This window comes from Bicyclus anynana, chromosome 25 (genome assembly GCF_947172395.1).
Source record: "Bicyclus anynana chromosome 25, ilBicAnyn1.1, whole genome shotgun sequence".
Lineage (NCBI taxonomy): Eukaryota > Metazoa > Arthropoda > Insecta > Lepidoptera > Nymphalidae > Bicyclus > Bicyclus anynana.
The window spans coordinates 6,546,288-6,558,884 of NC_069107.1; the positions used below are offsets into that span (position 1 = coordinate 6,546,288).

At 35.6% G+C, this 12,597-nt stretch overlaps 1 protein-coding gene across 1 annotated transcript in view; it reads right to left on the reverse strand.

The window, feature by feature from the left end:
- Nucleotides 1-12,391, reverse strand: part of LOC112058328 (ankyrin-3) — a 54,931-nt gene extending 42,540 nt beyond the window's left edge. The window contains exon 1 of the mRNA XM_024099077.2: nucleotides 11,912-12,391. Within this exon, the coding sequence (XP_023954845.1) occupies nucleotides 11,912-11,938 (27 nt within the window). The 5' untranslated portion in view covers nucleotides 11,939-12,391. The remainder of the gene's footprint in view (nucleotides 1-11,911) is intronic.
- Nucleotides 12,392-12,597: the final 206 nt, after the last annotated feature.

Consider the following 12,597-nt stretch of genomic DNA (forward strand, 5'->3'; position numbering starts at 1 on the left):
TTAGGTATCATACCTAAATGAACCGAAGAGCTTTAGGAGATTTGAAGTAGAACGTTGAATAATTTTACACCGGACGCAAAATATCTCAAGTATTCACAGCCAAAAATTGTAAGGGATGCTACAAACAAGAGGGCTTGTAAACCAGACAGGCTTTGTCGTTGCTAAATTTTGAAAGAGTACCCGAAATGTGTATAGACCTTCTCTGTAGCACACTTGAATTTACGCCATTGTTTTATGCAAGGGTATCCAGACCATGTACATTATTAAACTTGGCGAGTTTTATTTTATTTACTGACTACAAGATTCTCCGAGGTTTTAGCCGCTTAGTTCCCGTTCTCGTGAGTATACGGGTAAATTATGTGCTATGAAAATGTAGCTTTATGTAGTGGAAGAATAAAAAGAAATCGATCTAGTAGTTTTTGAGTTAAATTGTAACAATAGGGATGATGACAGTTTTTTTAATTGTATATAAATTAAGAGTATACTAATAGCAAAGCAAAAATGTAAAAGTAACAAGGTATCTGCGATCATTACTTTCGGAGCTATAGGGATTTAAAGGGTCAGATTTGCGGCGCTGTCGCGGATCCCTGAATAACGCTCCATACAAAGTGGCACGATTTAGTGACGTCGTTGGCTCGCTGATCGTTAGGTTGGTGTATAGTGTATGGGCGTTCAAACAAAATTACTAATATCTTTGTTATTTGTGCATTTATGTTTATAGTTCATATATTGAAAAATATCACATTTAATGTAAGGAAGCTAAAACTGTATGAATTTTCATCTAATTACGATAAAAGATTTTTAATAGATTTTGAAATTTTATAAACTCATTTATTTTGCAAATATCCAGAAAATCTTTGCTTTTTATATATAAATTAGTTAACATTGATCCTATTTACCCGAATGTATCATAAAAATCAATATATTCAAACCTAGTCATCATCCCCATTAAAGGAAACATACCAACAATAAACATATCTGATATAGCGATATATCAATCCGATACGACGGCCTCCGTGGCGCAGTGGTATGTTCGGTGGATTTCAAGACGGAGGTCCTGGGTTCGATCCCCGGCTGGGCCGATTGAGGTTTCCTTTTTTCTAGGTCTGGCTGGTGGGAGGCTTCGGCCGTGGTTAGTTTTGTTTTTGTTGTTTTCTTCTTAGTCTTCTTCTTAGTTTGCATCGTCATTTAGCAGCGTGAGGAGCATCAGTCGTGGGCTTTTCATTCATCGCTACACGCCCCCCGACCCCCGGCCCGCGCGGACTATCGGGAGTGTTACGAACGAAGTTGCCAAGCTATACACTTTGTTCACTAAACACTAATGTTATCGCCGTTTAGTGTTAGAAATAGTAGTCTGTGACAGATATGACGTCGCTCGATCTCGTGTTGGCTTCAGTGTGCTCGTGGCGTTCGAGCCGTCCACATCTCTTGTTGTGTAATTCTTTATGGGTTACTTGGGATAGGCGGGGAGAGTGACTTGAGTGGAAAAGGGGAGTGTTTGATATCAGTAAAAGGCGTCTTTAACCCTACACACATCGTTCACAAGTACGTGACTCCACTCAAGGTCATTTTCTGCCATTCTAGGGTCTTATTTTGGTTACAGTTTGATTTGTTAATTAAGTTGTCCTGACAAGTGTTGTGAATCATAACCTTTGTTCGACATTAGTTTTCTTATATTTGTAATCTCTTTTGAGTCCTATAATACTAATTGAAACAGTTTCCTAAGTTTTAATCTTTTTCCCTAATGATGGCACTTCATTTGAGTAATATTTTTTAAACTGCGGGTAGATATAAAATTCAGCGAGTTTCGCACTCAGCGATGATTCCGCTTTCAAAACGTTTCTGAGTAATTAAGCGGTGAATTTTACGGATACGAGAAGTGCAATTTTAAAATAATTGCCCGGTATTTATGTAGCCAGAATAACATGGGTAAATAATCTACAGATATTTTTTATTTATAGTATGCGCATTATCATCTGAGTCGTCCGGTCATAAAAGTCAAAAAAGATAGGAATGTGCAGCGCGCCTACCTGCGCACCCTAATTATCGATAAACGGCTACCTGCGCACGTGCTAATGATGAGTCAATAATGATTTGGACGATTCTGATTGGTCGGTTTCTAATGTAATTGCATTGCGTATTTTTTTTGCTATAAATGTGTTTACTGCAATTAAATAAATACATTCATGTGTTACTCGTTGCGCACTATGGATACTAATATATAATAAATTTGGCAGAAGACGAAGATTCTGATGATGAAGACTCAGATGAAGATTAATTTTATTTAGTTAATAATTATATAATATGAAATATGTATTATATTAAATCAAATATTGTTAATTTTTTTAATTTTGTGAACAAGATACGATAATAAACTTTACTTATCGATAATATGTCTTTCATTGTTACACCCTTCACTAGACGGCTCCATAAGACCCATAAGTGCAAGCGAGATAGATATAGAGAAATGATTTATGGCCCTAAGACTCAGTTGTTAATGCTATTAGTATAGTGATATAACTTATAAATTAATTTGAAGTAGTTTCAGTAGATAAACCGTGATAGCCCAGTGGATATGACCTCTGCCTCCGACTCCGGAGGGTGTGGGTTCGAATCCGGTCCGGGGCATGCACCTCCAACTTTTCAGTTGCGTGCATTTTAAGAAATTAAATATCACGTGTCTCAAACGGTGAAGGAAACCTGCATACCAGAGAAATTTCTTAATTCTCTGCGTGTGTGAAGTCTGCCAATCCGCATTGGGCCAGCGTGGTGGACTAAGGCCTAATCCCTCTCATTCTAAGAGGAGACTCGAGTTAAGCAGTGAGCCGAATATGAGTTGATAACGATAACGATTGTAGATGAGTAATGAGTATTGCCTTTACAATGTGTTTGTATTGCTAATCAATCGGCGCCACTTGGGTCGGATATTATTATTCGGACTACTGGTCCGATTTTTAAAAAGAATTTTAAAAATCGGACCAGTAGTTCCTGAAATTAGCGTGTTCAAACAAACAAACTCTCCAACTTTTTAGTTGTGTGCATTTTGAGAAATTCAAAAATTAAATGTCACGTGGATGAAACGGTGAAGGAAAAGCATCGTGAACGAGAAAAAACGTGAGTAAATAAAACGTGCGAAAAAAACGTGAGGAATAAAAAGGTGAGGAAACCTACCTACTACCAAAGAAATTTCTTAATTCTCTACTTGTGTAAAGTCTGCCAATCCGAATTGGGCCAGCGTGGTGGACTATTGGCCGAACCCCTGTCATTCGAGCTCAGCTGTGAGCCGAATATGGGTTGACTAGCTGACGCCGCGCGGTTTTACCCGCGTGGTTTACGTTCCCGTAGGAATACGAGGATAATATAAAGTCTATAGCCTTCCTCGATAAATGGGCTATCTAACACTGAAAGAATTTTTCAAATCGGACCAGTAGTTCCGGAGATTACTGAGTGTTCCTGAGATTACTGAAGGATGTAACAAAGGGATGTTCCTATAGGTACATCCCTTTGTTACATCCTTACACAACAAAGGGAAGGCATCGAAAAGGAAATAAGATTATTAATGGCACAATAACTGGGTCGATCGAGGCGTCATATCATAACCCATAAACGGCGAAGTACCGTCCGCAAATAAAACATCTTTGTAATAATGATTCAAGGATATTGGTGTTACAATCTATACTAATAATATAAAGGAGAATGAATTGTTAGAGGTAAAGGAATGTTTGTTGTTAAAAAAACATACACACAAACACACAAAACCTCTTTATAATATAGATAAACGAATATTGTATATAAATTTAAAATTGATTGCCTCGACTGATAGAAGGGCTAGTTCATTTTTTGCGCAAAGAATCAGCCTGGCTGTCCAGCGCGGAAATGCAGCCAGTATTCTTGCCACCATTCCACGTGGACATGATTTGTATAGTTATTAGGATAAGTTAGCTTAAGTTCCTCATTGTATTTTTTCTCAATTAAAAAAAATTATAACAAGATTATATATTAAAATAACACAAATAACCACCAAGGATGGACTTAGATAGCGATAAGCGATAGATTTTATAATAATGTAGCTTTCCATTTGTTTAGTTAAAATCGAAACGAAACCTATTCGCTACAAACAAACAAACAAAAAATCCTCTTTATAACATTAGTGTAAATTAATACATTAAAAAATGTATTACTTAAAGAGGTTTCCAGTACATTAGTTAAATAAATTCCCACTTTTTGAAACGAGAAGACTGACTCATGAGCATCAGTGCAAAGTACACATTCCCCCTCTCGAGGGGAAAGTGTTTTTTTTTGTGCGCAAAGGGGGAAACTACCCCTGAATGCAGTAACATTTTACGACTCGGCTACCCCACAGGAGATTGCGAGCTTTTTGTGTCGCTAGATCTTGATGACTCACTTCATTTGCGCGGATTTGTCTGGTTTTATGACATACTAGCTTATGACTGTATCTTTGGCCACATTTAAACGAATACCTATAGTCTCGCAAGTTCGTTGATGACACTGCCGTGATATGCGGGTGACGGGGGGAAAGACTGTGCGGGTGTGAAATCGTGCGTGCAGGGAAGTGAATTGCATCAGTCGTTTTCACCACTGCGCCACGGAGGGAGACCATTTTTTTTCTTTATTCTTTCCCGTAAGGAAAAGGCAAAGATATTACACCGTACAACCAAATTATAATTGTTAATTATTTTTTTTTATCAAATATAGGTACCTACTCGAATTTTGCAAATGTTTTTTTTAACCACGAGCTCTCGGTGATGAGTCCGCAATCCGGCCATTTTAATATTGAGCTATTGAGGTTATGTTATTTCACGTAGTATCTACTATTATCCCAGCAACAAAAAAAAAAAAAGTGTCTACTATTATCTATAATAATTATATATAACAGACTAATTACACTGCCTACGAACACGTTCAATAATGATAAGTTAACCATGACGTAACTAAGTCAATTTTTGCGTATTTTTGGTCTAAAAGCTATTCCCTTGGCCACTGACATCACTCTACATGTCTGGCGATAGCTCAACTATTTAGGTAATTAGGTAGGTAAAGTAATAATGAATTTTGTTAATTACATCGTGGTTATTTTATATAATAAATAATTAATTTAAAATTCAAATTCGTCGTTGCTAAGAGCCGATGACAAACTCAAAACTTCGACAGATGTTCTTATAAAATGAGCATTCACTGCAATAATTAATTATTATTATTAGTTACCTACACAAAATTATTTATTTACTTACAATATTTAATAAATAAAAGGAGCATAGACACATATGATAAACTTTCAGATTTTAGAATTGAATCTATCGTGAGGATTATACATATTAATTTATTATGAACCACGGCTTAAAAACTCACGTCATACAACGTCGGAATATGCCCGACTAGTTGTCCGTCTGAATCGTGCCGCGTTGTAAGAACCAGCTCATGACTAAGGTCCCTGTATGGGTTCGACTATTCGGGCATACTCCAACGTTGTATCACATGTGTTTTAACCGTGTTTCATATTAAATTGAACTTTCAGTTTTTATAAAATCTAAATCAGTACCTTCATTTTAAATTTCAGCCAAATCGGTTCGCCAAGCGATTTAGCGTTCCGGTACGATGTCGTGTAGAAACCGAAAAGGGGTGTGGATTTTCATCCTCCTCCTAACAAGTTAGCTCGCTTCCATCTTAGACTGCATCATCACTTACCATCAGGTGAGATTGTAGTCAAGGGGTGACTTGTAAAAAAAAGTTGAAAAATTCACAAAAATCCATAGTCCAATAGCTATTCAGGGCGTTGACATCACCCCATAAGTCTGGCGATGGTTAGCAAGTACATAGGAACAGTACAGTAATTATGAATTTGTTAATTAGATCATGCTAATGGGGCGAGGGTGGTGTCACGGTCGTTGTTAATATTTGTACAACATGAAAGCTATTTGGGGCATCTTTGTTTTGCGAATATTCAGAGTTATGTACTTATCGATAGGTATAGGGTAAGTACTAATGTAGGAAACGAGAAGTGCGAAATTGGGCCCAGAATTGCGAACAGATACAGAAATGAAAAATGTACTAAAAATCTTGTATTTTTCAATAGATTATTCCATTTGAATCTTAGACAAAATAATATTGGCCAACAGGGAAAATAAGCTGATTTCATTATTTTCATACTGATTCAGATTTACAAATTCGTATTAACTGATTGACATTGGTGGTCCGCTGTCTTTGAAAATGCGCGCTGTCTTTGTGAACATCAATGTCATCGGAGACATTTGACAGTAAATTCATTCTATGTTAAACAACGTTAAAGGTTTAGACAAAATGTGTCAAATTAATGTCAAACAAACAAAACCTAAAAAAAACTGTCAGTTTGACACAGATCAAGGAATTTGATGTCAAACGGATCCTGATCAATTTACGCAAATGCAACACAACTTTAACAAGTAATTTAGCTGTTTTAGCCAACGTAGATTTTTCTGAAAATTGGCCTTATGACATCTCATTAAATGTTCTAAATAACGGCCAATTTTCAGCTTTGTATCGTTCGGATTTTTTGGGCCCGAGTTTGTATGGAGACTGGGTTTCTCCTTTTAGTAGTTTTTATTAATGAATGATAAGCTCGCGCTTGACTACAAATATGCCTAAAACAAAGCAGTAATGCGGTCTAAGTTATAGCGCGCTTACCTAGAAGTTGCCTATTCACTCTGGCTTTGAAGGTATTTAAATTATTTAAGTGTCAGGAAACATAAACACCGAAAGAGCGTTCCAAATTTTACAAATCATTTTGAACGAATTGCCTGGATATCCACAACGTAAGGATGCTACATATAGAAGAGCCACGATAGCCCAGTGGATATAACATCGGCGTAGGTTCGAATCCTGTCAGGGGCGGGCACCTTCAACTTTTCAGTTATGTGCATTTTAAGAAATTAAATATCACGTGTCTGAAACGGTAAAGGAAAAACCATCGTGAGGAAACCTGCATACCTGAGAATTTTCTAAAATATCTTCGTGAGTGAAATCCGCATTGGACAAACCAGGCTGTTAGTAGATTAAGGATCTAAGTTAAACAGTCATTAGAAAATGAACATTTTCTATGAAAATTGTTTCCTATAATTATGTAAAATAATATTAAATTACACATTATAATCTATACTTATATTATAAAGCTGAAGAGTTTGTTTGTTTGTTTGATTGAACGTGCTAATCTCAGGATCTACTGAACCGATTTGAAAAATTCTTTCAGTGTTAGATAGCCAATTTATCGAGGAAGGCTATAAGCTACCTATTATCCCCGTATTCTTATGGGAACGGGAACCACGCGGGTGAAACCGTGCGGCGTCAGTTAGTACAAAAATAAAAATAATAAAATGATTTGATCATGAAAATCAAAAATATACTAGAGAACCTAAATAAACAAATCTCAAACCACTCAAGCCAACCAAGCAACTATGTGTTACGTACATATATCTAGCAACATTCCTTTGTTTAAAGCTTTACGAGTAAGTAGGTTAGTAGGTGTCAACGCGCAAGGAATCCTATAACTGGAAAAACTAGGGAAAGTCGTGTGGGGAATGAAGCCCTTCAGGAACATTGCAAAGTCAAGGGCGTATTCATTATACCTATTCCCTTTGCAGTATTGGGTTATTATTAATAAGTATTATAGTATGATATATGAAATTATCAGATTACAAAATAAATACCTATTTAATTAAATTAATTTAATTGTAACGGAGATAATTACAATTTAGTTTATACCAGCGGTTTATTCGTCCGCATGGAATTAAGTTTTTCACAAATCCCGCGGGAATCATGGATTTTTCCGGGATGAAAAGTAGCCTATGTGTTTAGCCAGAGGTAAATCTATTTCCATTCCAAATTTTAGCAAAACACAGCATCAGTAGCCGCAGCGTAAAGGAAGGAACAAACTTACACACTTACACACACATATACACCCAATTATACAACATATACACCCAATTATACAACATACACACCCACTTACGCACAAACTTTCGCCTTTTTAAAATTAGTGTGATTTATATTATACAATTTATATTTCATACATTTTAATAAAGAAAAGAAAGGGACTTGAATTTAATTCAAAAGAACAACAAAAAAAATATTGAGTAAAAAAAATAAACTAGGTATAATAAATAATACTTTACTATTGATTCATTCACATTACGATAGTATGTGATGATAGACAACAAACACATACATAGATTGATATGCATTTGATCTAAGTTTTTTTTTTAAATAGAGCTGAAATAAAAGTAATAAAATCTATCTAGTTTGTGTACGTTGCTACTCTTTCTTTATTCTAGAGAGCACTTAGCTAAGTGGCGCAGATATCAAGTGTCGGAACTCCTGTGATGAGGCATAGCCAAGTTACTCATCTATTTTCTTCCAACTAACGCTAACGCTTCGCTTCGTCTCGAAAAGTAAAAATAAAGATATGACATAATCGATTCATACGTTGATCTCGTGACAGTTTTTACTTAATTAAACTATAAATTAATTTAATATATTTATTTTATTAATAAATTAAACAAGGCTTACCACTGCACATTACTACAACACTTTGCCTTTTTCCTATGGGAAAGAAGCCAAAAAAAAGTAACAATATGAACAATTAACTTTTTCTATTATGTCAAATATTTTTTCCATTGTAGGTAATAGACCAACGCCGATACTGGAGCTAAATAGTAGATTGTTATTGTATTGTAGAAGGGGCTAAAAAGACCCATTATATACGACCCATATATATTTAGGATGCGCTAAATAGAAACCGAGTTTATAATGGGTTTAGCCCCACGTGTTACACTCTGCTTTTCACCACGATTGCGAGAAAATAAAATAGTTTAGTACAATATTCAATGATTTATTTTAATTGAAAATTAAATGTACAAAGTCTACAATTTTGGATATTAAGGGAAATGCTTTTACCCGGTAACATAATTTCCAACTACTATGAAGATAAATAATGAGTATGTGAGGCAAACGTGGGAGATAAAAGTTAAAAAAACTCCTTTCGTAAGTGAATCCATTCGTTGTAGTTTTCTCCACTTTACCTAGATAGGTATTTAAGTAAATGCGTCTCTACTTTGATGGTAACAGATTGAAAATTTCATCCATCTCCAAATTAGGATCACCATTCTCACTAGATAAAAAATATGTAAATTACTGTCACAAATTTACAATGAATTTCTTAAAAAAATCAAGTGTGTATTATTCACGCCAATTGTTTTTTAAATTCTCGCTTTTTAATTTTATTTTTCTTTCACATGAGAAAAAGGCAAAGGTATTACACCGTACAGGATGTCCCATGTCTTCAAATCTCGCTCTATTCACAACTCAATAAAAACTAAATAAAAAAATAAACGCATTCCACAGACAAGAACGCTGCATTTCATTCCAATTTAAAGTTTTTTATTTACTTTTCAAAACAATCAGGGCCTTACCTATAATGATTCTATTTTCGAATAAAACCTTCTCCGTTTTATAGTATACTACTTGGCTTGTACTCGTAACAGACAAGAATTAAAAAAAACAAAATTACTTTAGCCCCTAGAGGCTGAAATGCTTGCTTAGCCCCGCTGTGGAGTGGTAATATTACAGTGTTTTTGAGCAAGAGTAGTGATAAATATTTTTTACGAGGGTTATGTTCTGTGGTACAAATACAACAAATATAGAAATAGCAGATAGACATAACTTAGTAATTGAATCAGCGCGGGAGCCGGCGACAGATCCAATTGGCTTCTAGATAACTAACACGATTACAGCGCGCGGAGAACGGTTGAAGAGAAAAAACAATAGACAAAAGACAATAGATTACAGACAAGAGTTAAATTAGAAAGAAAGAAAGAAAGAAGAAAGAAAATATATTTATTACTACATTATGCCACACATCACAATTATTTAAGAATAATACCCTGCGATATGTGGCATAACCTAGAAAAAGGTCCTAGCTCAGCATATTGCTGTATGCTCCCCATAAACAAAGAACATACAGCGCTGATTTTCAGCTAGGACCCAGTTCTAAGTGCCACCACGAAAACAGCCAACATAAACCTATATTAAAAGCAAAACCAAATTAAAACTTATAACTAGATTAAAAAATATAAAAAAGAACAAAAAGAAAAATTATATAACATTAAAGTACCTACAGTATTAAAACCAACAATCAAATTTATTCCCAAGTTTAAATTCACCTACTATACTATTATTATTATATTTACTTACTACATCTACATAATAAATAATAAAGAAAAAGAATATTTATATAAAAATGTAATATGAATTACTTTTTGTATTCATTTGAATCTTTTCAAATCAAATTCTTTTATTTGAAGTAGGCTTCGAAGAAGCAGGCGCGGTACTACGGTTCATTATTTATCATCATTGACAACTTTTGATCGGCTCACTGTTGAGCACGATTCTCCTCTCAGGATGAAAGTGGTTACGCCGTGGGTTAGGCTAATAGTCCACCACGCTCAATGCAGATTGGCAGACTTCACACATGAGAATTGAGAAAATTCTCAGGTATGCAGGTTTCCTCGCGATGTTTTTTCTTGACCGTTTGGGACAGGTGATATTTAATTTCTTACTATGCTTATAACTGAAAACTTAGAGGTGCATGCCCCGGAACAGATTCAAATCTACGCCCTCTGAATCGTCGGCATAGCTGAGGCCAGCCTAACGCAGGTTTATCCAGGTTTATAACGCCTGGGTCTACAAATGAATAAAATTGAAGTGTTTATTTGTAGTTTAAAATGAACAGGATTCACTAAATGCATATGTAATAGTCATTTCATATGCATATGTACCTATATATTAAAAAAAAATTAAATATATAAACAAATTTGTCCGTATGTTTGTTCTGAAAAGGCCGAAATGACTTTGACAGGTCTTGTCAAAGTCGGTTGGGCCTATACTGTCATATAGGTTACGTTATAAAGTCCTCGTATTCGCACGGGGACGAGCATTACGCGGGTGAAACAGCGGGGTGTCCACTAGCATATAATGAACACAGAATAAAGAATGATCCAGAATAAGCCTTTACAAGACACCGCATCCGCACATACAAAGTTTTTTCTTTTATGAACATTACTGATGAGACGCTTCGTGTCGTCCTGACTCGAATGTATTCGTTTTAGACATTTTGTATTTAGAACAGCTACAACACCGTCGTGTTCTGTGCGGTCTGTCTTTCTATTACTCTTTAATCTGTGATAATGAATAACAATTTTATTTTGCACTCAGCGATCGTCAAGATTTTTAACATATCTTTCGTGTCGTAGACATTCATAAGCTATCTTTGTAGAAGTAAGTTTGTAATGCACAAACTTATACAGGGTGCTGGGGAGTATTTCCCATAACTTCAAGGTGTTGTCAAGTCAACTTATAAGATCCGAAATGCATAACTAATATTTTTAACTAAATCATGCAAACTTTTTATGTTTTCATATAAAGTAATTCAAATAATTCCGACTATCCATTTAACACACACCTTTAGCTATCCTTGCATTTTAAAATACGTAAAACTTGGCTAAGTCATTATTATAAGGAAGCGTAAAAGGGACACATTTTAAGATCTATTTCCAAAAAAAAATATTATTATTTATCCTGAAAATATTAATTTTAGCACAATTTAACACAAACATTTTAAATTAATTTTCGTTAAAGAACATAACCCCAGAGTTAAAGAAAGTACTCCCCGGCACTCTGTATATACAGAACAAAGAAAACAGTCGCCAAAAATTCTGAAAAGAGCTAATTTTCTTTTACGTACGTTCACAGTACATCTGAAAAGGTTACACAGATATAAAAGAATATTATATAAGTAAGACATGTGTGTCCTTGACACGAAGTCAGTGATGCGACAAATATCCCCCGAGGTTCTTTTACATACCTGATTCGGCGTAGTCTCCGTAGTCATGTCGTCGAGCGACGCGAGTCTAGTCTTCTTTCTTCGATGACATGAACAGCAGAGTTCTACCAGCTCGATACCACCCTAGCGAGTCTCCGGACTCGAATATACTACAGCCCGGTCGGCATCGCGGACGAAATATCGATTTTACCGCGTCCTTGCACTAGTACGACGACGTATCTACGAGTTAAAAGTCCTCGCGAACATTACACGAAAAAGACCTTATTTAAAAAAAAGAACTAATGCGTAGCGATTTAAAAATCGAAGCGGCTTAACGCCATAGTTTATATATATTTTTTATATAGTCCTTTTTTACACAGATTACTAATTCTAACACTAAGCAACGATTAAAGCTGAAGCAATACACGGACACATATTTATAATTAGAAGCATATCTTTTATTTATTTATAGTATTTATTTTCGTTAATTTTCCGAACTAGTTGTTGCGCTTAGGACCTTACCGCGGGGGTGTAAAAGAATTTTGCCGGCTACGACCGGCGAATTGGGTGGGGTGGTTCTCCAACGCATGCGCGGGTTTCTTAGTGTGGGTGTTTCGTACTAGCCAGTGTAACGTGGTCTCCCTGCGTCCCTCTATGTTGTGAATTTAACTTTAACGGGGGCCACCTTTCCAGGCACCGGAGCTCAGGGTACAGTGGTCGAGTTCACA